Source organism: Mirounga angustirostris, unplaced genomic scaffold (genome assembly GCF_029215605.1).
Source record: "Mirounga angustirostris isolate CCGP_5_RB_7025 unplaced genomic scaffold, mMirAng1.0.hap1 SCAF_14, whole genome shotgun sequence".
NCBI classification, from domain to species: Eukaryota; Metazoa; Chordata; class Mammalia; order Carnivora; family Phocidae; genus Mirounga; species Mirounga angustirostris.
The window spans coordinates 74,774,064-74,800,295 of NW_026991722.1; the positions used below are offsets into that span (position 1 = coordinate 74,774,064).

The 26,232-nt window shown below is 39.8% G+C and overlaps 1 protein-coding gene across 2 annotated transcripts in view; it reads left to right on the forward strand.

Moving 5' to 3' along the window:
- The window catches only part of ATP2A2 (ATPase sarcoplasmic/endoplasmic reticulum Ca2+ transporting 2), a 58,222-nt gene that overhangs the window by 6,410 nt on the left and 25,580 nt on the right, over positions 1-26,232 (forward strand). For both annotated transcript variants that reach the window (XR_010407400.1, XM_045887687.3), the window contains exons 4-5: positions 2,592-2,696; positions 7,630-7,768. Coding sequence is in view for 1 of the 2 variants with exons in the window: in XM_045887687.3 (XP_045743643.1) it covers positions 2,592-2,696; positions 7,630-7,768 (244 nt within the window). In the remaining variant the exon portion in view is untranslated. The remainder of the gene's footprint in view (positions 1-2,591; positions 2,697-7,629; positions 7,769-26,232) is intronic.

Below are 26,232 nucleotides of genomic sequence, written 5' to 3' on the forward strand. Positions count from 1 at the left end.
CATTTTATTTTTATTTTTATCTTTTAAAAGATTTTATTTACTTATTTGACAGCGTGCAAGCGCACAAGCAGGGGGAGTGGCAGGCAGAGGCAGAGGGAGAAACAGGCTCCCTACAGAGCAGAGGGAGCCCGATGTGGGACCCAGGACCCCGGAACCATGACCTGAGCCAAAGGCAGTGCTTAACCAACTGAGCCACCCAGGCGTCCTCAAAATAGACATTTTAAAAAGTATTCAGGAAATTGATGGTTGATTTTAAATAGGTTCAGCATCAGCCTTCCACACTGAGAAATCTGCCCACTAGTTTCTCATCAACCAGTAATTAATATACTTGTGGAACCTTCAAATAATTACGAATGCTTGGGTTTCTTTTCTTTTCTTTTTTTTTAAAGATTTTATTTATTTGACACCCAGAAAGAGAGAGAAACACAAGTAGGGGGAGTGTGAGAGGGAGAAGCAGGCTTCCCGCGGAGCAGGGAGCCGGATGCGGGGCTCCATCCCAGGACCCTGGGATCATGACCTGAGCCGAAGGCAGACGCTTAACGACTGAGCCACCCAGGCACCCCAGTGCTTGGGTTTCTTACACATAAACATTTGAAGTCCTGTAGTGGAAGAAAAGGTTACTGCATTGTACAGATTAGGATTTTTACATAATTGATAAATTCTACTTCTGCAGAGGAACCACACTTTTTTTTTTTTTTTTTAAAGTAGAGATTTGCTCTGATAGTCCTGTAACTATTTGCTGTAGTCTTCCCTTTGCTCCAGCTGTTAGGGGATATTTAAGTTTGTTCCTTAGGCCTAGCTGCCAAGAGGGAAGTTCCTACCCTCTTTAACAAGGTGTGAAGCTTATCTTACAGTTGCTAATGCCTCACTGACCTTTTGCATAGGTCCTAGTTGCTCATCAGGTTGAGCGATTTTTCTCCCCCAAGAGCTAATTAAGTTTCTTATTTCTGATATGCTCTCCTTGGCAAATGTTTGAAAGGCTAGTATCAAAGCAGCTGTGATCTTGCATCTATCAAAATTTATAACTTCCTAGGGAAGTTTTCGTTTTGGCACTAGGCCTGGCCTTAACACCAGGAATGCCCTGTTGAAAGTCTGTGGCAACATTTATATTCATTCTGGTTTTCTGCCTGCCCTAGTTCACTAGCTGTCAGTGGTCACTGGTACCTTTCAGGACCCAGTCCTGGTGTCTCCTGGTTTTTTTCCTGCTCAGGTTGATATTTCTTGTTCATTCATCATTCCCTTATCTTACTTGCAAAATTCATGTTAGGCCTTGTCTTACCTCTCTGGTTGTTTACTGTTTGTATAAAAGTTCACCTTATACTATTCCACTAAGTATAAACTTAGGTGGTTTCATTATTGCCGTGAGCCATATCTGACTATTAAAAAGTATCAAAACCAGTGCTTTGATTGTTTACTAAATTGGTCTTTTATTTATTTATTTTTTAAGATTTTTATTTATTGAGAGAGAGAGCATGAGAGGGAGGAGGGTCAGAGAGAATCAGGCCCCCTGCCGAGCAGGGAGCCCGATGCGGGACTCGATCCTGGGACTCCAGGATCATGACCTGAGCCGAAGGCAGTCGCTTAACCAACTGAGCCACCCAGGCGCCCTACTAAATTGGTCTTTTAAAGAAAATATTTTTTGTGAAATATGGAGACATTTTAAGCAATGCTAAAAAACAAAGGCAAATCTTATCTCCCAGATTGAATCATAAGATACGTTTGACATCCTTTCTGGATTGGCAGTTTTTCACAAAAATTAGTTTTTAACTATTTAGATGGCTCTTTTACCATGTTCTTTATCATTCTTAAAGATTCATTTCTTGGTTTCTCTTATCAACTTAAGTTTGCTCAATTATGAAGTTTATCTTCTCTTAACTTGTAGCTTTTACATCCTGACAAGGTTATGGTTGTGTGAGCTAGAAATTAATTTTCTGCTCATTTTCCTTGGGGCAGTGTTCTGTATCCAGTTATAAATAACATTTGTGGACTTCTGTCCTCTCTAAAGTTCTGAATTGCTATACTAGATGTCATATGGAGGATAACCTTCAAAATACATTCCTGATTGCACAACAACCTTGAGTAATTTTGAGATGACCTATAGTGATACCATTGAAAATAACCGGGTTGCTGTTGTACTCTATAATTTTGAGTGCATGATCAAGTGATTTTTACAATGAATTTATGCCTATAGATATTATTTGGTAGGAATATTAAGCAAATCAACAAAGTTGTAGATGATTGCCTTTTACTTTATTTAAGTTTTATTTCTTCTGAATATATCCATGTAAAATGAATGGGATTTATTTCCCAGAAAGTATTTTATTTGGATTTTAAAACAATTAGTATGTGAAAAATAGCTTTTGAAGAATATTAAGAAGTTGTATAGTTTTGATTCTCAAGAATTACTCTGAACAAGGGACATAATAAACTGGTTGTTGCTGTCATTACATTTTGCCACCATTTGTTTCTAGGGACGGTAAGAAGAGAGATTTTATATAGTGCAGTTCCTTTAGTGCCAGCCACTTCTGTTGTCAAGTGGCACTAAGCCTAAAAACACATTACAGTTCTAACACATGCCATTTCTCTTTTAGGTTTTGGCTTGGTTTGAAGAAGGTGAAGAAACAATTACAGCCTTTGTAGAACCCTTTGTAATTTTACTTATATTAGTAGCCAATGCAATTGTGGGTGTATGGCAGGTAAGCAAAAATTCTGCAGTGCTAGAGTTAGCAATTTATATAAGTGATTTAAACTGTGTTAATCTGTTTTGTTTTTTTTTTTTCCTGATGTATTGACTAAAAATATCTCTGGAAAATCTACGTGTGCTTTTTCTTTTGTCTGTTTATTTAATGGCAACATTTTAGACCTCTCCTGCATGTATATACTGTTAAAATTGCTCATCCTTCATGCAGCATGGAGTTAAGAATAATGGATGAGAGAAGCTATTTGAGGAAAACCAGGAAATTTGAGATTCAGTATCTGTATATTTCCTAGCTGCTTCCTGTGAAAAGTTTCATAAATTCAATGTCATTTTTATTCTCCTTGGATTTTTTTTTTTTTTTTTTTAAACTGTAAAAATTGTTTTCCCTTCACAGCATACTTCTGGCTGTTTTCCCTCAGTTGCCCGGGCCTTTCTGACTCACAGAATGGAAGCCAGTTTACAGAAACATAATGGGATTCCTACCCACCCCCCCTTCATGTAATTGCTATTCTGTATATATCTAGTTTAGAGGACTTCAAATTTCCTTTTTTTTTTTTTTTTTTAAGATTTTATTTATTTGACGGAGAGAGACACAGCGAGAGAGGGAACACAAACAGGGGGAGTGGGGGAGGGAGAAGCAGGCTTCCCGCCGAGCAGGGAGCTCGATGCGGGGCTTGATCCCAGGACCCTGGGATCATGATGTGAGCTGAAGGCAGACGCTTAACGACTGAGCCACCCAGGCACCCTGAGTGCATCTACATTCTTAAAGTAGAAACATTTTATAAGCATACTTAGTCCTATTAGAATTGTAAACTTCTGGGGTGCCTGGGTGGCTCATTCAGTTAAGCAGCCAACTCTTGATTTGGCCCAGGTCATGATCTCAGGATTGTGAGATCCAGCCCTATGTCAGGCTCCCCGCTCCGCAGGGAATCTGCTTGAGGTTCTTCCTCTCCTTTTGCCCTCCCCCCTACCCCCCCCACACACTTGCATTCTGTCTCTAAAATAAATAAGTAAATCTTTAAAAAAAAAAATTGTAAACTTCTGATCTTATTAATAAACATGAAGGCCTTTATGTAGTGGGCTCATACAGAAGGATGGTCTACTTAGAAAAAAATATTGTGCTATATTTCTCTTATTTTAATTTTTTTCTAAAGTTGTTTATATTTAAGTAGAAGTGATCCCCTTGTGAATAATAAAGGCAAAAGAAACAATATACAGCATTAGATTGTCCTTCTCAAGCTAGTAATATATATTTTCCTATTAAATAATTTATGCTAGTTACTAGGTAGGGTACATACATTCCCATGTCATTGTTACAGTGATGTTATAAGACAAATGATATTCCCATTTGACAGATGTGACATTGAGGTTCAGAGTGATTAAGTGACTTCTTAAAGGCTATACAGGTAGTACAGAGTATCTGTGACTTGAATCTAGGCCCAGGCTTGATCCAAATTTGAAGTAAAATTTTACAGCAGTTTTCACAGGACTTTTATATTTATCTTAGTTTAAAAAATAACATTCTTAGGTTTTAATCTCATTTACATAGTATACAGATGGTATGGGCAATACTGAAGAGTTCTTGCTTCTGGAAGTAAGGGAAATTATAAGAGTGTAAGGTAGTATTGGGAGGTTGCGGGGGGCACATGCTGCTGACCAGTGTCATCAAAGAAGGTGACAAGTGATTGGCAACTAGAGAAATTGAGAATTGTTCCAATTTTAGTATATATGCTGCTGAAGTGAGCACTTGATAGAACCTGTTTGTTTGTTTTTTAATACAGTGTATTATTTCAGGGGTACAGGTCTCTGATTCATCAGTCTTACACAATTCACAGCGCTCTCACCATAGCACATACCCTTCCCAGTGTCCATCACCCAGCCACCCCATCCCTCCCACCCCCCTCCACTCCAGCAACCCTCAGTTTGCTTCCTGAGATTGAGTCTCTTATGGTTTGTCTCCCCCTCCGGTTTTGTCTTGTTTCATTTTTCCCTCCCTTCCCCTATGATCCTGTCTTTTTTCTCAAATTCCTCATATCAGTGAGATCATAAAATAATTGTCTTTCTCTGATTGACTTATTTCACTTAGCATAATACCTTCTAGTTCCATCCACATTGTGCAAATGGCAAGATTTCATACTTTTTTTTTTGATGGCTGCATAATATTCCATTGTATATATATATACCACGTCTTGTTTATCTATTCATCTGTTGATGGACATCTAGGCTCTTTCCATAGTTTGGCTGTTGTGGATATTGATGCTATAAACATTGGGGTGCACGTGCCCCTTCGGATCACTACATTTGTATCTTTGGGGTAAATACCCAGTAGTGCAATTGCTGGGTCATAGGGTAGGTCTATTTTCAACCTTTTGAGGAACCTCCATACTGTTTCCCAGAGTGGCTGCACCAGCTTGCATCCCCACCAACAGGATATAACCTATTTGAATTTGTGATCATTTGTTTCCCTTTCCCACCCCTACATTCTAAATATTCCTTTTGATCATTTGAGTTGAGAGGAAGCCTTTTAAAGTAGTTTTAATTGGCATTTTTGTCCTTGGGGTCTGAGATAATTTATCTTTAATGCTTCTAATTTAAATGTACTTTCGCTAATTTTGAGTAGAAGTAAAATCCAGTGCTCCTGGGATATCTCTTAACCTTGAGCAATCTAGTTAAACTCTATCTGACATGACCTTGTAGAGGGAGAAAAGGAATTAAAACTGCCACAGTTAACAAATGGGAGAGGTAATTCTATGGAAAAAAGTGTTTCAAATTTGACTAATTGAATAGCAGCAGTGCTGAGAATTTATTCTTTTACAGTATCAGTAGCATTTGAATTTAAGGATCTTATAGCAATGACATTTAATTAGAATTAAATATTCTAGCATTTCTGTTAATTACAAGGTGATACAGACAATATTCTTTAAGCAAATCTGATATGGGGTTGAAATTATTTTTATCATGAGGTTCCCAAATTTAACATATTCTATACTTTTTCACGGATGTAAACATTTAAAGTGAGACTCATGCCATTAGCTTTCAGTTTTAAGCCCTCTAACTTCACTTTAAGCAGATTTTGGGATTTTTTGCGACAGACCATAATTTTTGCACTCAGGTAAAAAATGAGATTACAGGGACACCTGGGTGGCTCAGATCTTGATCTCTGGGTCCTGGGATTGAGCTCCGCATTGGGCTTCCTGCTCAGCGGGGAGTCTGTTTCTCTCTCTCCCTCTGCCCCTCCACCCTGCTTGTGTGCTCTCTCTCTCTCGCTCTATCTCAAATAAAATCTTTTTTAAAAAAATGAAATCATGTAGTATTGTGTGTAAATTCTACCCAGATAAGGTTAAATTGAGCTTTGGGGCGCCTGGGTGGTTCAGTCGTTAAGCGTCTGCCTTCGGCTCAGGTCAGGATCCCAGGGTCCTGGGTTCGAGCCCCGCATCAGGCTCCCTGCTCAGCGGGAAGCCTGCTTCTCCCTCTCGCACTCCCCCTGCTTGTGTTCCCTCTCTCACTGTCTCTCTCTCTCTGTCAAATAAATAAAATCTTCTAAAAATTAAAAAAAAAAAAGGTTAAATTGAGCTTTATATCAGAAGGCAAGAAGTGAGAGAAATGAATCCTTTCCTTTGTGCTTTGAGTAACCTCACCTGGGCATGCACTGTGTAGATTTGCTCCTTGACTTCTAATTGCTTACTCTCCAAAAGGAGAGAAGACAAATTTGGCACATGTGCTTTTCTTTTTCTTTCTTTTTTTTTTTTCTTCCCTTAAAGGAACTTTCCTGTAGCTTTTTTTTTTTAAACATATTTTGATTTCTACATCTTTCATCTCAAAATTTGGAAAGAAAACCTATGTATGATTAAGGTTTGATATATTTGTATACAGTATTACAGTAAATATGTATGCTATGGGACTGGCAGTTTTTGTTTTTTGGTTTTTTAGGGGGAGGTGGAAGGGAGGTAGAGGGAAATCTAATCAGGGTCCACGCCCAGCACAGGGCCCAACAGGGCTTGATTTCACAACCCTGAGATCATGACCTGAGCCAAAATCAAGGGTCAGCTGCTTGGGGAGCCTGGGGGGCTCAGTCAAGCGTCTGACTCTTGGCTTCAGCTCAGGTCATGATCTCAGGTCATGAGTTCTAGCCCCACCTCGGGCTCTGTACTCAGCATGGAGTCTGGTTAAGATTCTCTCTCCCTCTGCCGTCTGCCCTGCCACCCATGCACGTGCATGTTCTTTCTCAAAATAAATGAATCTTAAAGAAAAAGTTGGATATTTAAAATGACTGAGCCACCCAGGCGCCCCAGGACTGACCGTTCTCTGATGAGATTCCAACCATTTATTAGTCTTCACTACTGCAAAGAGATTTCCCAGAATTTGAGATATAACTTGATTTTCTTAATTTTCATCACTCATAACATGTATTATTGGCCAAAACACAGTCTAAATAGTTTGTAAATCCTCATAGCTCTTGCGGTAGTAGTGTTGGTGTCCAGGTTTTGTAGGCACCAAACCTGTGTGTTGTGTAGCTCATGCACAATCACTTAGCTGTTAAGTGGAAAAGCCTGGGATGAACCTAGGCAGTCCAGCCCCAGACCATCACTTTTCATGTGAGACAGGATCAATTTTCAGTGGTGTGGCTGTGACTGGAGGTGAGGGCCTTGTTACACGGTGGGCTTGGGAACAACAGATTCTGTAACTGCTTTTTCCTGTTAGGATTTTATTCCCTGTTCAGGCCTGTTAGGGTGCTTAATTCTTCATTTTTTAGCACAAAATTGTAAGATCCTGGTGATTTATCATCTTATGTGAATTGTTTATAAGTATCATTAATGTGCATCTTTTGTGTCTTTTTTCCTAAAGTTTAGAAGTCTAAAATTTGATTCCTTGGACTAAAATACTAATTTGCAGTGGCAAGTATGTGTTTACTACTTTTATCTTTTTTATAGGAAAGAAATGCTGAGAATGCAATCGAAGCCCTTAAGGAATATGAGCCTGAAATGGGCAAAGTATATCGACAGGACAGAAAGAGTGTCCAGCGGATTAAAGCTAAAGACATAGTTCCTGGTGATATTGTAGAAATTGCTGGTGAGTTGAGTTTGTCATTTTTGTTTTATTCTAGATTGTGTATCTGAACGCAGTCCTTTTCTCAAGGCTCATAATTGTTTTAAAAATTGTGCTCAGGGACACCTGGGTGGCTCAGTCGGTTAAGCGTCTGCCTTCGGCTCAGGTCATGATCCCAGGGTCCTGGGATCCAGCCCCATATCGGGCTCCCTGCTCAGCGGGGAGCCTGCTTCTCCCTCTGCCTGCTGCTTCCCCTGCCTGTGTTCTCTCTCTCTCTCTCTGTCAAATAAATTTTTTAAAAAATTATGCTTAGATGTATCAATTATATTAACAGGTTTGGGTGCCTTCCAAACAAATCAAGTTTTCTGTATATTTATTTCTAGGTGTTTGGCACCTCCCCTCGTGTTGATAAAACTTGTTTGTTTTAAACAGTGTTTTGAACTGTTGTACTTAATACTTTTGGTCCGTGGTAGAACACTAGCACTAGTGAAATAATGAACTTAATCTCTTATTTGACAATTAGTTGAAGTGAGCAATTTAGAAGACAAGTTAAGGGCTGCATAGTTTTTCCTGTTTGGATTCTTGATACAAATGTTTAGTCATACTTGCAACTATCAAACTAAGTAGATGGTTAAGGGTAATTTCCCAGCCCTAAAAAGCTCTGCTTTAAAATACTTCTGCATAACACAGAGCCAGGGGTCTCAGCTTCAAAGACCTTCAAAGAGTTTGTGAATTCAGTGCAAGGCCACAGCTCTCCACAGATCTTAAAGGGGTTTGTATTCTCATTGCTCAAGATCAGTACCATGTTTTTAGGCAGCCCTGAATGCCCAGAACCAATAACAGTCTAGTCTTTTTGCTGGAGAGTTATATCAGATTATTCACACTGTCATGGTTTTTCACACCTTGCTGAGCTCCAAATACTTTGTACCAGTTGATCCTTGAACAGTGAAGGAGTTGGGGCGCTCAGGAATCCATGTATAACTTTTGACTTCCCCAAAACTTTACTGCTGGCCTTATATACAGAACATAGTCAGTTAAGACATGTTCTGTATGTTTATATGTTTTATATATTGTATTCTTAAAGTAAGTTAGAGAAAAGAAAATGTTATTAAGAAAATCATAAGGAAGAGAAAATACAGGGGTGCCTGGGTGGCTCAGTCAGTTAAGTGTCTGCCTTCAGCTCAGGTCATTATCTCAGGGTCCTGGGGTGGAGCTCCGAGTCAGGCTCCCTGCTCTGTGGGGAGCCGCCTTCTCCCTCTCCCACTCCCCCTGCTTGTGCTCTCTCTTTTTCTGTCAAATACACAGGATTGTATTATTTTTAAAAATCCATTTTTTAAACTAATTTTGACATTAAGAATATTGTAAGAATAGTAACAGTTCCCACATATCCTTTACCCAGATTCTCAAAGTGTCCATGTTTTATCACATGTGCATTATTCTTTTTCAGTCGATACCTATACGTTCACACATTTTTGTCTGAACTATTTGGGAATATGTCACAGGCATGATGCCTCTTTATCCTTAATACTTGAGAATTTATAAAATCAAGGGCATTCTCTTAGTATAAGTTCCGTACAATTATCAAAATCAGGAAATTGATACAAAACTTGTCTAATCGACAACCTCATTCAGTTTTTTACTTGTCACAGTGGATTTTATAGCAAAAATAAGAATTAGGGAATTCTGGCTGTGATACGGAAAATAGGTCAGAATGGGGAAGGCTAGAGATAGGCTATTTGATAGTCTAGGCCAAAGGTGATGAGGCAAGAGATAATGAGAGCAGTAGCATTAAGAATAACAAGGGAAGAATTTTGAGTTTATGAATAGTGGTTCTTAAGCGGAGGTACACATCAGAATCATCTGGGGGCGCTCTTTAAAGTTTTGACCAGGTCCTGTCCCAAAATAATTGAATCTCCCTTGGGCATGAAATTATGGCCTTTGTAGTTTGACAGATAGTCTCAAATTTCAATGCTGAGTGACAGGTTTTAATAACCAGATGGGGGGCGCCTGGCTGGCTCAGTCGTTAAGCGTCTGCCTTTGGCTCAGGTCATGATCCCAGGGTCCTGGGATCGAGCCCCACATCGGGCTCCCTGCTCCATGGGAAGCCTGTTTCTCCCTCTCCCCCTCCCCCTGCTTGTGTTCCCTCTCTCGCTGTGTCTCTCTCTGTCAAATAAATAAATAAAATCTTAAAAAAAAATAACCAGATGGGTGTATGGAGCTGACTGGGCTTGGGATGTAGAATCAAAGCCACTGGCAGGATTTCTGATTTAGGTGACTGGATGGTGATGGTGCTGGTAATTGAGGAAGGAAACCTCAGAGAAAGATGGTTTGTCTTTCCAGACGTACGTATGTGAGAGGTGCAGTTGCTGATAATGTCACCTAAATTTGTGTATGAGATTCCATTTGACTTCATATGTTTTCCATTTCTCCAGTTTAATCTGGTAATATACTCATATACTCTTCAGCCTCTCGCACTAAAAATATTTTAAGAGTTTTTATGCTAGTTAGGCTATATCAGTATATTGAGTCTATATGAAAAGTTAGGGAGGGGCGTCTGGGTGACTCAGTCGTTAGGTGTCTGCCTTCAGCTCAGGTCATGATCCCAGGGTCCTGGGATCGGGTCCTGTGTCGGGCTTCCTGCTCCACGGGAAGCCTGCTTCTCCCTCTCATGCTCCCCCTGCTTGTGTTCCCTCTCTCACTGTGTCTCTCTCTGTCAAATAAATTTTTAAAAATCTTTTTAAAAAAAGGAAAGTTAGGGCGCCTGGGTGGCTCAGTTGGTTAAGCGACTGCCTTCGGCTCAGGTCATGATCCTGGAGTCCCGGGATCGAGTCCCGCATCGGGCTCCCTGCTCGGCGGGGAGTCTGCTTCTCCCTCTAGCCCTTCCCCCTCTTGCGCTCTCTCTCTCACTCTCTCTCTCTAATAAATAAATTAAAAAAAAAATCTTTAAAAAAAGGAAAGTTAAATTACCACCCAGGCGTTTATCCTGAGTTTGCATCAGTAAGTGCAGTGGTAAATAGTGTCAGAGGAAGCTGTAACCTTGACCCTCAAGGCATCTTCCCTTTTGAAGAGATAAAGGCCAGCTACTCTTTGGATTTGTCTTTTCTTCTCAATCTGGTTGCTGTCCAGGCTTTCCTGTTTCAGTACGTCATTCTGACCACCTAATTAGCTGAGAGAAGCTTGGGAGTCATCTTGGTCCTTCATTCTCGTTATCTTTCTCTAAGACCATTTGATTCTGTCTCCAAAACAAACCCAAATTTGTGAATTTGTTTCCTCAGTCACCAGCTCATACTGGGACTGTCCTTGTGTCCTTACTGGGCTCTGGCTTCCTTTGTCACCTTCTTCCAGTCCTTTCTCCACATAGCAGCCGGAGCAGTTTCCTAAAGGTCCTATTGTTCACTCACCTGCTAAAATTGTTCAGTGGCTTCCCGATTGTACCTGAAATATAAAATGCTTTTCACCTAAAAGACCTTGCATCATATGGCTCCTGCTTGCTTCTATGATTTCATCTCATGCCTCTCCTTATGGGCCTCTATTTTTAGTTTTCAATACCACCGAACTTTCCTGGCCTTTTTTAGGAAGTTAAACAAACTTTATATAATTTATTAATTTGCCCAGATCTCACAGTGGCAAAGCTTTGGTTATAGCCCTAATTTACCTGACTTTTCTTGCCCGCTGTGAAATTCTGTTTCCTATAATGTAGTGTTTTGTATGTTTGTATGTGTTTGATGGTTTAGGAAGGACAAATAATGATTGATTCAGTGTGTGTGACCTAAAACTTCCAGTCTACTGGAATACCCTTATTTGTATATGTTGTGGTAAAATACACAGAATATAAAGTTTACCATTTTAACTGTTTTTAAATGTATAGTTCCATGGCATTAAGCACATTCACATTGTTGTGCGACCATCTCCAGACCATCATCCATCCATCTCCAGAACTTTTTCATTTTCTCAAACTGATCTTCTGTTCCCATTGAACAGTTACTTCCCTTTAAGCCCTTCTCCAGCTTCTGGCAACTACTCCCTTTCTTTTACTATTCAAAAAACAATTGGTTTAATATATATATATATTTTTAAAGATTTTATTTATTTATTTAAGAGAGAGAGAATGAGAGACAGCGTGAGAGGGAGGAGGGTCAGAGGGAGAAGCAGACTCCCCGCTGAGCAGGGATCCCGATGCGGGACTCGATCCCGGGACTCCAGGATCATGACCTGAGCCGAAGGCAGTCGCTTAACCAACTGAGCCACCCAGGCACCCCACAATTGGTTTAATATTAGAAGATGAGTTTAAATCCCTCATCTTAGGTGAATAGACTTAACTAGTAACTATGTTAAGCAAAAAACACGTTTAAACCCCCATTCTGCTTTCACCTCTTTCTGAAACATTTGTGGGGAGTGCGAGCAGTTCTAATAGTTTAATGCTTTTTCCTTCCTACTCTTTCCCCCACTGTACACGGGTTGCTAAAAGCATGTGCGGTGCTTCAACGCTGGGCTCTTGTATACTACTCTTCTTGAATTTTGACCATTCTGAGGGATGCAGAACATTAGCAGTCACTCCCCCTGCCCCTTGCCGTTAGGCCCCAGCAGCCACAGTTTATTCTGGATATTGCATATAAATGGGACCATACAATATATGGCCTTTGAGACTGCCTTCTGCACCTGGTATATTGTTTTTCAGAATTCGTCCATGCGGCATGGGTCACATATTTTTCCATCATGTGTATAATGTATCTCATTACTTTTTATGGCTGAATATCCCATTGTTTGGGTGTACCACATTTTATTTATCCATTCATCAATTCACCAACATTTGGGTTGTTTCCCCTTCTTGGCCATTATGAATAATGCTACTGTGAATATTTGTGTACAAGTTTTTGTGTAAACGTATGCTTTCAATCTCTTAGGTACGCTCTTAGCCATGGCATTGCTGGGGCATATGACTACTCTATGTTTAACATTTTGAGCAACTCCCAATCTGTTATCTGAAGTGGTTGCATTATTTTTCATTTCCACTAGCAACATTTAAGTTCTAGTTTCTCCACATTCTCACCAACACTTGTTATTATCTTTATTTTCTAATTTTAGCCATGAAGTGGTATCTTCCTAATTTCCTAATGATGTTGAGCATCTTGTCCTATGTTTATTTTCTGTTAGTATGTTGTCTTTGGAGAAATGTCTTTTCAAATTCTTATCTATTTAAATTGGGTTATTTGTCTTTTTAGTCATCTGTAAGGTCTTGTCTTGTTTTTACATATCCTGTCTTACCAGATATGGTTTCCGATAATTTTTCCCATTCTGTAGGTTTTCTTTTTACTTTCTTGGTGTCCTTTGTAGCATAAATATTTTTGATTTTGATAAAGTCCCATTTGTCAGTTTTTTTCTTTTGTTGCTTGTGCTTTTGGTGTCCTAAGGTGCTGTTGCCTAATCTAAGGTCACAAAGGTTTTTCTGTGTGGTGTCAGGTGTGTAGGTGTCGGGCTTCCTTCTTTTGCAATTTGGATATCCAGTTGTCTGAGCACCATTTGTTGAAAAGACATTCATTGAATTGTCCTGGCACCCTTGTCAAAAATCAGTTGACCACATTTTCCACTACAAATGGACTATTATTCCATTGATCTGTGTGTCTATCCTTATGCCAACACCACACTGTCTTGGTTACTGTAGCTTTGTGTAGTAAGTTTTGACATCATTGAGTTTGTGTCTTCTCTACTTTGTTGTTTTTCTTTATGGTTTGGAGTATACTGGGTCCCCTGCATTTCCATATAAATTTAAGATTAGCTTGCTATTTTCTCCAAAACAAAAACCTAGGATCTCGGTAAGAGTTATGTTAATTGTATAGATAATTTTGGGGAGTATGGCCACCAACAACATTAAATCTTCCAGTGCAAGAAAATGCCACTTGGATGATAATGTAGGGTCTCTTTCCATTTATTTAGGTCTTTTATTTTAGCATTCTCTTGTTTACATTGTACAAGTCTTGTCTTGTTTATTCGTAAGTATTTTATGTTTTTTTTGTTTGGAAGCTATGTGTAATTGGGATTGTTTTCTCTATTTCATTTTTAGATTATTCTTTGCTGGTGTATAGAAATACAATTGATTTTTGTCTGTATCTTAAACCTTGCAATCTTGCTGGAATCTTACTAGTTTTTCAAGAGCCCTTAAGATTTTCTGTAAATAAGATCATGTTATCTGCAAACAAATATTTCTGTGTCTTTCCCATCTGGGTGCCTTTAGTTTCTTTTTCTTGTTTAATTGCCCTAAATAGAATCCCCAGTAGAATATTGAATAGAAGTGGCAAGAGTAGACATTCTTGTCTTGTTCCTGATCATAGGGGGTAAGTGTAGTCTTTTATCATGAAGTCTTATGTTAGCTGTGGCTTTTGTAGGTGGCCCTTATCATGTTGAAGCCAGATCACAATTTAATTTTTAGGTTGTCAATATATTGTTTGGTCTGTTTGGTGACTTTTCATGGTGGTTGTATATCTATATCCAAATTAGAGATCATAGTTTTGCTCAATTACTAGAACCAGTGGGTCACTGAACTGGGTAACACGTAATCCTAAGACATGTACAAGGATGTATGGAACCTTTTTGGATAAACATACTGTGCTTAACCTGAGCCAGATAAATAAGCGTTTATTTATTAAAACTATACATGTTGAGGCTTTTTTTTTTTTTTTAATTAAGATTTTATTTATTTGACAGAGATACAGTGAGAGAAAGAACACAAGCAGGGGGAGAGGGAGAGGGAGAAGCAGGCTTCCCGCGGAGCAGGGAACCCGATGTGGGGCTCGATCCCAGGACCCTGGGACCATGACCTGAGCCGAAGGCAGACGCTTAATGACTGAGCCACCCAGGCGCCCCCATGTTGAGGCTTTTTAACTTCTACTTTTATTAGGATTAATAATCTGATTGACTCTGCCATTTGGCATTTAGCACAGTAATTCAGTTCTGTGAACCAAAGAAATGAACTTGAATTTTAAGTGTAGATCCAAATTATTTCTTGGCAGTCAGTCTTATTCTCTACATAGCCTAAGGGATAAATGGCATGATCTGTGCTTTTAGACATGGTAACTTTTATATTTTCATTTAAATTATGAAATTAAGTTTGAGGGATTCTTTGATGAATTGAAAAACTGGAGAATATTTTGAACTGTTTTGGAGATAAAAGCCAAGTGTGGAGTTACTATTTGGATACTTACAGAAAAAGAGATCTTTTTGTAGCCATTTTTTTGGATATAGGGTTCATCTCTTAAATTCAGGTGATAAAGTCCTTTTTGCTAGCTTTTGGATGAGTACAGAGTAGTTTTGCTGAACTTTCTGGAGGCTAGGCTGGACCAGGAGGTTTTTTGAGGGGGAGATATAGGGATTAAGGAATTTAAATTCCAGATGTTGCTATACCAGCTAATAACCTTTCCAAGGAGACATTGTGTAAGCATGCATAGCAGATGCTATGTAAACCTTAGAAGTATCTAGAATATAGGAGCCAAATAAAATTGCTCTGGCAAGTAAAATACAGGGATAGTTACTACATTTTCATCATCTGAAGCCACAGTACTTTTGTATTACCTTAATGCCAGGAAAATATTTGGATGGCTGGAAACCCAAATTCGTAAAATCAGGTATAATTTTATGAGAAACAAACATCCATATTTTTACGTTTTCTGGATTATCTGTTAATCTTATCAAAGTGAATCAAGCTATGGTAGTCATAAAAGTCTTCACTTCAGAATTTTAGGGGTTCTAGTGTATGCCTGGGCGGGTTATTTATTGACTCTCAACGCCTTTGTTTTCAGGATTGTTTAAAACAAACTTTATGGGGGCACCTGGCTGGCTTAGTCGTTAAGCGTCTGCCTTCGGCTCAGGTCATGATTCCAGGGTCCTGGGATCGAGCCCCGCATCGGGCTCCCTGCTCCGCAGGAAGCCTACTTCTCCTTCTCCCACTCCCGCTGCTTGTGTTCCTTCTCTCGTTGTGTCTTTCTCTGTCAAATAAATAAATAAAATCTTTAAAAAAAAAAAAAAAAAACCAACAAACTTTATGTATCTTGGTAACCTGGAGTTGGTGAATAGTACAAAGATAGAAGTATCCTTGATGATTTCTGTCCTATAGTAAGTATACTTGGGAGCAAATCATATCTTAAGATTATGTGATAGAAATGACAGTCTTAACATAAAATTCCATTTGCTTTAGCTTCTAAAGAAATTGATTTATTTCCTAAAATGAAAAGTTAATGTTCAGTAAGTAGTGCCAGCAGTTTTGGGATTTAGTCAATAAAAAAACTAATTCTTAAACTTGGCAGCTATTTAAGGGAAGAAAAGTTCCACTGTTGATAGTCACCTTCCAGTAATGGAAATTAATAACCTGTGAAGCGGTGTTTCCAAGCAGTTGAGGGAAAGGAAAGACAAAGTTGTAAAATACAAAGATGACTGATTGACAGAAGAACCCGGATTATTATTCTAATTCTGCATGACACTGGACAGATTAACCTCTACAGAATTGGGTAATTGGAGTAGACTTTAAAGGCGCTTTCTGGCTTTAGAAGATGTCTGCTTCTGATAACATGGTCTTACCATTTGTTAATGGGGCCATGAGTCCAGGTGTACTTTTGCTTTTGGGAAAAAAAGGATTTGGAGCAGTCTGAAAGCCAGCAGACACTTTAATCCATAACTGCCAAGCTCCCTAACCGCTGATGCAAATAACCAAGATTCTGTGCTATAGAGCAGAGAGGTGTTTTGTTCTGTTTTGTTTTGTTTTGGCATACAGAGCCTTTTAGTAAATATTTGAGGCTCTGTGGGCCCCACACAGTCTCTGCAGAAAAATATATGTAATTTTTAAAATTAAGCCTCTAAAATTGTAAAAATCATTCTTCTCTTACAGGCTCTTTTAAAGATTTTTTTTTCATTTATTTGAGAGAGCATGTGTGTGCACCCACTTGAAGTGGGGACTGGGAGAGGGAGAGAATCTCAAGCAGACTCCATGCTGAGCTCAGAGCCTGACCTGGGGCTCCGTCTCACGACCCTGGGATCATGACCTGAGCCGAAATCAAGAGTCAGACCCTTAACTTGCTGAGCCATCCAGGTGCCCCATTGAGGGCTCTTTTAAAAACAGACAAAAACAGGCCTTCAGATCTGGCTAGCTGCTTAGAGCAATGTTTTTTAAAAGTATGTACTCCATATGATCCAGTAATTCCATTTCTGGGTATATATCTGAAGGAAAAGAAATCACTATCCCAAAGAAATATCTGTACCCCTATGTTACTTGTAGTGTTGTTTACAATAGGCAAGACATGGAAACAACCTAAACATCTGTTGATGGATGAATGGGTAAAGAAATGTGTTATATGTGTGCAGTGGAATATTACTCAGCCATAAAAAAAGGAAATCATGCCAGTTGCAACAACACGGATAGACCTTGAGGGTGTTATGTTAAGTGAAATAAGTCAGAGAAAGGCACATATTGTGTGGTCTCATTTATATGTAGAATCTAAAAACAAACAAACAAAAAACAAAACTCCTAGAAACAGATCAGATTGGTGTTTGCCAGGGACATCCAGGTGAGGTAACTGGGTGAAGGTGGCCAAAAGGTACAAAATTCCAATTGTAAGACAGATGTTCAGGGGATGTAATGTCAAAGATGGTGACTATAGTTAACAACACTGTATATTTGAAAGTTGCTAAAAGCTCTTACCACAAGGAAAAAAAATTAAAACTATGAGCTGACGGATGTATTAACTAATTGTAGTAATCATTTTGCAGTTTATACATATATCACATCATGTTGTACACTTTAAGCTTATACAGTGTTATATGTTTATTGAGACATATAACTGGGGAGGGGGAAAAGAAGTATAATTAAGTGGTGTAATTAAGTAAAATATTGTTAAGCAATTTACATAGTATTGCTGGAACATTGTTAAATAGCTTTTACCTGTTTCTAAAATGATAAACATGGGGTGCCTGACTGCCTTAGTTGATAGAGCATGAGACTCTCTTGATCTTGAGATCATGAGTTTAAGCCCTGACGTTGGGAGTAGAGATTACTTAGCCCCCAAAAAACAAAAAACAACAAACCCAAATGCTCTAAAATGATAAACATGGATCAGAGAAGTAGAAGCAAAAATGTATGACCAAATAAGGTGGGGAGCAGGTTTGCTCTCGTGCCTTTTCCCCCATATGGAGTTGTTTTGCAGTGAGAAGGATAGAAGAAGAAAGGGCTATCTGGAGGTGTAAGTCTGAGCCTCTGCATCCAGATAGTGTAGAAATCATTATCTTAGGTGTTCCTATAAGTCATAATTCTGTTTCAGAATCCAAGATGTTAAGTTCTTAATCTTAAGAACTTGTACGTAAGCAGAAGAGCAAATAGTCTTATAGAAATCAGTGCAGATGTATTAGAAGCAGAGAGTTTTGAGACCTAGGGCCCTTCATTCATCAGTCAGGGTAGCTAAGACTTTTAAGAACCTGAGAAACAAGGGACTCAGGAAGGTCTCCTTTGACCCATCAGATCACAATGGACTAGTTGATCTTGAAGCCTCACCTAAATCTCCTGGGGCTGGCATTTCCTGATTTCCTGTAATTACCTCCTCCCCATTCCCCATGACTCAGAGGTAGTCACAGTGCCAGTAAGTACCATCTCCATCCATGTCACTCTGATTAAGATTTTGGAAAAATTAGAAGAAAGCACGTTGTATTGGGAACACATTTCCTAAGTGTGATACAGAACTTCCAAGAGCACCAGATTTGACTATGTAAAAATGTAAAACAACTTTGATCTTGAAGATAAAAGAATTTTGAAAAATAAAGTATTCCAGTGCTCAGAAAAATAGAAGATTGAGAATGAAGAAATGGCAGGGATTAAATTTGATGGGAGTGTATGTGGGAAAATTCTGCTTCTATGAATCTGTCCTTCGGAAGTAATCTCAGTGCACAAAGAGGTTTAGCATATAACAGTGTAATAGGAAAAATAAGAAATGCCTAGATGGCCATGAAAATGGTGACTGACTATGTAGTATGGCTATAAACGCTGTGACCTTGAGCAGGTTTGCTTTGTGTGCCTCATTTTTCTCATCTGTAAACTAGGAATGATGATAACCACCTCTTTCTTAAAATTATGAAGGTTGTTAGTAACCCATAACGCCCTTATGGCAGTGGTTGGTATGGAATAAGCAGGCATTCCCCAAATTTTAGTGGGTGTTTTAGCACTATGCAGCCATTAAAAAAGCATGAGACAGATAAGTATATATTAATGTAAAAGGTTTGTGATTTCTGTTTTAATAAAGTTTTAGTAAGTGTTATCCGTAGAGAGATGCCTAGGAGAGAAAGATGTTAACAGCTGGTATCTATTTGGATGAGGGGACTGAGGAATGGGTTTTCACCTTTTAAAAGCAGGCTTTATTTACTGCCTGGGTGGCTCAGTTGTTAAGCGTCTGCCTTCGGCTCAGGTCATGGTCCCAGGGTCCTGGGATCGAGTCCCACATCGGGCTCCCTGCTCGGCAGGAAGCCTGCTTCTCGCTCTCCCACTCCCCCTGCTTGTGTTCCTGCTCTCACTATCTCTCTCTCTGTCAAATAAATAAATAAAATCTTTAAAAAAAAAAAAAAGCAGGCTTTACTTTTGTAATAATGAGAAAACTGTTGGTGGGTATGCCAGATACTGTGTGCTGTAAGCTTGCTTAGTAATGGGCTGCTTCTGCAGCATCTCATGAGCTGTTACCTTACACCTCCAGTCACTGGAAGTTTGGCTCTTTAGGACCAGCTATGCCTTTTTTAGTCTGTTTTATTATAAAATATTCGCTATTACTAGCTACAATATACTCATCTGTTCTGTACATTAGTTTTCCACTTTTTAGTCACACAAAAGTTTGATTCCTCCTGCCATGATAGCCCCGTTAGGTGGGTGAAGGTAAATTCATGGCCCTTTTAGAACCGGAGGGGAGCTTAAATGACTAGAATCTGGAGCAGTGCAGCTTGTCCAGTCGAAAGAGGCAGTTGTGGTGGAACGGGGAGTCTTGAGTGCTAACAGTGTGGTGCATGCTAAAATTTTATTTTATTTTTTAAAGATTTTATTTATTTATCTGAGAGAGAGAGACACAGCACAAGCAGGGGGAGAAGCAGACTCCTCGCTGAGCTGGGAGCCTGATCCCAGGACCTGAAGATCATGACCCAAGCTGTAGGCAGACTCAACCATCTGAGCCACTCAGGCGCCCTATGCTAAAATTTTAATTTCCAAGCTAGTTTTAGCACTTTCAGCTGTTCATGTAATTATTTTCAAACCCTTTACCATCTTGATGGTTTTCTTTGGTGCCCAGACTTAAATGCCATCATGTAAATGGAGTCTGGTTGATAGTCTAGACACTCCTTAGTCTGCTTTTACAGGCTAAGGACACTTCTTTGGCAACCTTCATCGCCTTACCAGCTAAAGCCCTGCTCTCACATGTGCTCTTTCCCCTACACCTCCGATCTCTGCTAGCAAAAGTGGGTTTTTTGTTGATAGTCTAAATGTAGAATTTAAGTAACAATCACTGTTGCCTCATTCGGCTCAACCAAGTCTGAGATCTCTTTGGTCCTGACTCTCTTCCTTGTTCTTTTTGTGATGTTCTTCAACTTGATAATATCATAAATCTGTGATGCTGGTTTATTAAAGGAAATAGTGTGTGCAAGTACTTCATTCGTTGACAGATACGTTACCTGGTGTCCACTGTGCACCAGCACAGTGCTTGGGGCTAGGAAATGAGCAGTGACTGAGTAGGAAGACTTACCAAGCACGTGGTGTGAGAGCCTTGGAAAAGGAAAGGACAGCTGTCTGTGGGCACATTGAAAGGGATAGCAACCTAAAGTGGGAGTTCACGGAGAGGCTTGCTGGGTGGGGCCAGGTGGGGTGAAGGAGAAGAGGGTGTGTGAGACTCAGAAAGAACTTTGAGGAATTGGAAACCATTATGTTGTGTTAGAGGAAGGGGATTGTGGTCAGAAGCAAGCAGCAGCCAGGTCCTGGGAAGTCCTGTAAACCACGGTTAAGATACTAACTTGATCTCTGTTCTGGGAGGAAGAAACTATTGAAACATTTTATTTTATTTTATTTTTAAAGATTTTATTTATTTGAGAGGGGGAGAGAGAGAGAGAGAGCAGACATGAGCAGGGGGAGGGAGAAGCAGACACAGGAGCAGGGAGCCCGATGCGGGGCTTGATCCCAGGACCCTGGGATCACAACCGTAGCCGAGGGCAGACGCTTAACGACTGAGCCACCCAGGCGTCCCACTATTGAAACATTTTAAATTTAAATAGGAGTATTACATTTGCTTTTTTTTTTTTTTTTTTAACATTTGCATTTTTGAAAGATAAGTCTTTTCATGGGTAATACTCCCAAAAAATGGACTGGGAGCAAACTTGGTATTAGCGATTTGTGATGTTCCTTCCCTGCTCACTCTGAGGCCTGGAGAAGGTAGGCAAGTGGGCTTCTCAAGTGAGGAATTTCATTCACTCTGACTATAAAAATCTATGACTCAAATCAGAAACAGAATTAAAATGTTTGAGTCATAGTTAAATGTTTAAGTAATTTAGGTTAATTCTATTACAGCTTGCTTTTCCTAGGAGCCATTTAAACTCAAAAACAATAGTGATATTTAGGAGGTAATTTCTGATCTTATATATAGTTTTTCCTTAGAAAAGACTTGAATAGCTGGTAGAATTTGTCACAGTAAAGTAGTTTTTTTTCCCCCTACATATAACCAATTCATAAAAAGGCCTTTTCTGTGGGGCACCTGGGTCACACGGTTAAGCATCCAACTCTTAGTTTCAGCTCAGGTCTTGATCTCAGGGTCATGAGATCGACCCCTGGGTCAGGCTCTCTGCTTAGTGTGAAGTCTGCTTAAGATTCTCTCTTCCCCTGCCCCTTCTGCCCTCCCCTACTGCCAACATATGTGTGTGCTCTCTTTATATAAAATAAATATTTTTTAAGGCCTTTTCTAAGTAATGCTGATTTTAACTATCAGCATTCATTCATTTATTTTAAAGTTTATTTAATTTTTTTTAGTAATCTCAACACCCAGCAGGGGCTTGAACTCAGAACCCCGAGATCAAGAACCACATGCTCTACCGACTGAGCCAGCCAGGCGCCCCCATCAGTATTTATTTTTGATGGAATGGTGTAACATCGTTTAAGTACCATGGCTTACGAACATTCTTTCCCAGGTTTTAAGATAAAGTTTGTGTTCATTTCTAAAATGTGGCAGAGTAATTTCCTTTGACTTTTACTTTCATTCTTGGTGACCTAGCATAAAGTATACATTGAGGATTTTGTTCAGAGTGGAAATCCCTATTGTGGTAGCAGATTAAAGAGCTTACGGACTTATGAAGCCAAGAGCTGAATTTGAAAAGTGTCAGATGTTAAACAAATCTAAGGTATTTATAATAGAGTTTATTCTTTTATTACACCACCAGAACCCAAGAGACGGGGAAAAAATTTCAGAGGAAAAAATTGCAGAGCATCCACTTGGCAAGAGTAAGAATTTTCCACTACCACTTGCCCTAAGGGCATTGACATGCCCCATCAGGGAAATATTACTGGGTGTGATCATCAGGAACAGCACTGCCTGCTCCTCACTCACAAAGCCCTCTGTCTGAAATTCATAGAAGCCTGCAGACAAAAGAAAGTTATGTCTTAGTTTGAAAAGTATCCATTGAATCTTACGAATCTTTTCCTTCCTTAGAGTGTGCTTCTTAATGGATTCAATCCTAAATTGACTCTTAGAAAAATACAAAGAGTCACATAGTAGGTTAAGTCTTTCCTTAATTGAAGTTCCTTAGGTGAAACCCCTTTTACTTTGAACTTTAGTTTCCTAACTAAAATGAGGACATGGGTTGATTAAGATGATGTGAGGGTTTTTCTAGCTAAGAGAATACTAGAACATAGGGGGGTTTTTTTGGTTGTTTTTTTTTTAAGTTTAATTCATTCGATACACAGCACATGAGCACGGGGAGGGGCAGAGGGAGAAGCAGGCTCCCTGCTGAGCCAGGAGCCTGATGTGGGGCTTGATCCCAGGACCCTGGGATCGTGACCCAAGCCGAAGGCAGACGCTTAACCGTCTGAGCCACCCAGGCGCCCCCATAGCAGGTTTTTTAAGACCAGTTTGGATTGATGCTTCTATATGGATTTATGCTGCTTTTTCACAGAGATCAGTTACAAATGGAAACAAATGTAAAACTTTATTTGGGAGAGAGCTTGCACCTTTGCAGATGAGCAGGGGGAGGGACAGAGGGTGAGGGAGAGGGAGAGAATTTCAAGCCAACTCTGCTAATCGCAGAGCCCAATGTGGGGCTCAATCCAACGACCCTGAAATCATGACCTGAGCTGAAATCAAGAGTCAAGATGTCTGGGGCGCCTGGGTGGCTCAGTTGTTAAGCATCTGCCTTCAACTCAGGTCATGATCTAAGGTCCTGGGATCGATCCCCGCATCGGGCTCCCTGCTCGGCTGGAAGCCTGCTTCTCTTCTCTCCCACTCCCTCTGCTTGTGTTCCTGCTCGGTCAAGATGCTTAATTGACTGAGCCACCCAGGTGCCTCCAATGTAAAACTTTAAGGTAATAAATTTCTCAGGTGTTGGGGGAATTAAGGTCTTCTTGGCCTAGAGCTGGCATACTTGGCACATGAGAAACAGCACAAAGTAAACAGGCTGTTCTGAATAAGCCCTTCATGGGATCTGAAACCCATTATTATGCTTGGTTATTGTTGTTTCTTGTATTTTTTGTGTTTGGAGAACTTTTTAAAAGGTGGATTCCCATCCCAAATGCATTGAACCAGATTTTTTTTAAGATTTTATTTATTTGACAGAGGGAGACATAGTGAGAGAGGGAACACAAGCAGGGGGAGCGGGAGAGGGGGAAGCAGGCTTCCCGCGGAGCAGGGAGCCCAGTGCGGGGCTCAATCCCTGAGATCATGACCTGAGCCGTAGGCAGAAGCTTTTTTTTTTTTTTTAGATTTTATTTATTTATTTGACAGAGAGAGAGCGAGAGCAGGAACACAAGCAGGGGGAGTGGGAGAGGGAGAAGTAGGCTTCCCGCCGAGCAGGGAGCCCTATGTGGGACTCGATCCCAGGACCCTGGGATCATGACCTGAGCCGAAGGCAGACGCTCAACAACTGAGCCACCCAGGCGCCCCGAAGGCAGAAGCTTAACGACTGAGCTACCCAGGCGCCCCTTGAACCAGATTCTTGAAGAGTGGGTCCTGAGGTTGTATAGTTTATAAATGGCTCCCAGATGATATTTTTCTTTTAACTCCTAAATATTTAATTCCCTCCCAGTTAGAATGGCTGTTGTCAGATGGAAGAAGAGTTGAGAAAAGCTTGAGGTCAGTTTTTAAGGGCTTCCCAGTTCATTTGTTCTACTAGCATTTGACAGCTGAGTCATTTCTAAATATATGGCCAACAATTAAATTGTATCCATACAATTTCTGTACAGCAAAGAAATTATTTAATGTATTTAAAATAGACCTTTGGAGCAGGGGTGCCTGGCTGGCTCAAGTGCAACTCTTGATGTCAGGGTTGTGAGTTTGATTCCCATGTTGGGCATAGAGATGGCTTAAAAATAAAATCTTAAAAAGAAAAACCTTTAGGGGGGAAAGTAGCTGTTTTTTTATAATGCCAGTTTTAATGCTGCATATATATAGTAATTGATACTGTCTTAAACTAATAGCTAATATGTTCACCATGTTACCCAGGAAAGAAATTTAATGTTGGTATTTATTGCCTCAAAGATACGTTCCACCTATTTTAAATCCTCTGAGCTTCCAGTGAAACACAGCAAAATAAATGCCAAGATACTTCCTTTGATTCTTCTCATAGTTTATCCTCAATTTGAATATTAGATTGGCTTTAAATCTGGTAGGTATATGAGAGTACATGCTGTGGCTTATACATAAAATTGTTGAACTAGAAAAACAGGATGCAACTTTCAGTATAAAATGAAATGTTCTGGGCACTTGGGCGGTTCAGTCAGTTAAGTGTCTGCCTTTAGCTCAGATCATGATCTCAGGGTCTGGGATTGAGCCCCGTATTGGGCTTCCTGCTCAGCGGGGAGTCTGCTTCTGCCTCAGCCCACCCCCCGTGTGTGCTCTCTCTCTTAAATAAATTTTTTTTAAAAATGATTTTTATTATTTTTTTTTTAGAGAGCGTAAAACAGGGGGAGCTGCAGGGAGAGGGAGAAGCAGGCTCCCTGCTGAGCACAGCAGATGTTCTGCTTTTAAATTGCTGGTATATGATCAGCTATTGGAGTGCAGAAGTGTCTTAGTACTTAAAGATTGTGGGGACCCCTGTGCCATGTTAGAAATTTTCCTGTGACATAAATTGCCTATGACAGCAAGAAACATTTTCAAGTAAATTTTCCATTTAGGGTCATAGGTTCATCATTGAACCTTATGTTCTTTTCATGTTCCAGATCATGCGTGATCAAGTTAATTATGACATCCAGAAATAATACAGTAAAAAATTTTAAATGGTTTCAAATTTTCATCTTGATGGGGCATTTTAGCTGTTTAGGTCACTGAAGTTTCGTATATGGTTGATTGTAGTAGGAGCAGAATTAAAGTGAAAGGTTCTCATTTATTCAGTCCGGGAGTATTGCTGTTCATTGCATAAGCATTTCCAGCAGGAATTTCACCTTAACCTAATGTGTCCCTGCAGTCAAATGCAAGGATGATCTTTGCCTCTTGAGATTATATACTGACAGTCTGTTTCTGGGCTGCTTTGTGACCACATTTCCTAGTTAGGCTATAGGGCTGTTTGATGAACTGGAGCTCAAAAAGCAAATAAATCATAATCTGAACTTCAGAGCTCTGAAATGCAGAAAAATCAGAGCTAAATTGAAGGCTTAACAGATGAAATGAATCTACTTGGACAGAAGGCTATTTTGCCAGTTTACATATATAACCAGACGGTTAAAATTCAGTATGTAGAGTAATCATGGAAAATGAACATTTGACTTAAAAATACTATATGTAGAGGTGCATAGGTGGCTCAGTCGTTTAAGCATCTGACTTGATTTTGGCTGAGGTCGTAATCTCAGGGTGGTGAGATTCAGCCCTGCATTGGGCTCTGTGGTGGGCATGGAGCCTGCTTAAGATTCTCTGCCTCTCCCACCCACCCCCCACTCCCTCTTAAAAAAAACAAAAACAACAACAACAACAACAACAAAAAACTATATGCAATTCTAGGGGAGAGTGTACTTGTTCTAATTTTTAGCTCTCCCTTATGTCAGACTTGGAAAACTACCATATTTACCTTTCAGAAAGTCAGGGAAAGCTGTTGTACACTTATTTTAATATCCAGTTGTTTTGGTACTGATAAGTATGTGTTCAACAATATTTGAATGTCTACAGTGTTCTGGACACTATTCTCAAGACCATGTAAAACATTGGCTTTATCTGTTCCTGCATCTGCACTGTGGCATTTACTCTATAAAACTAGAGATGTGGACCCTTTAAGAGCTGTTAAAGGAGCTCTTTGGCCCA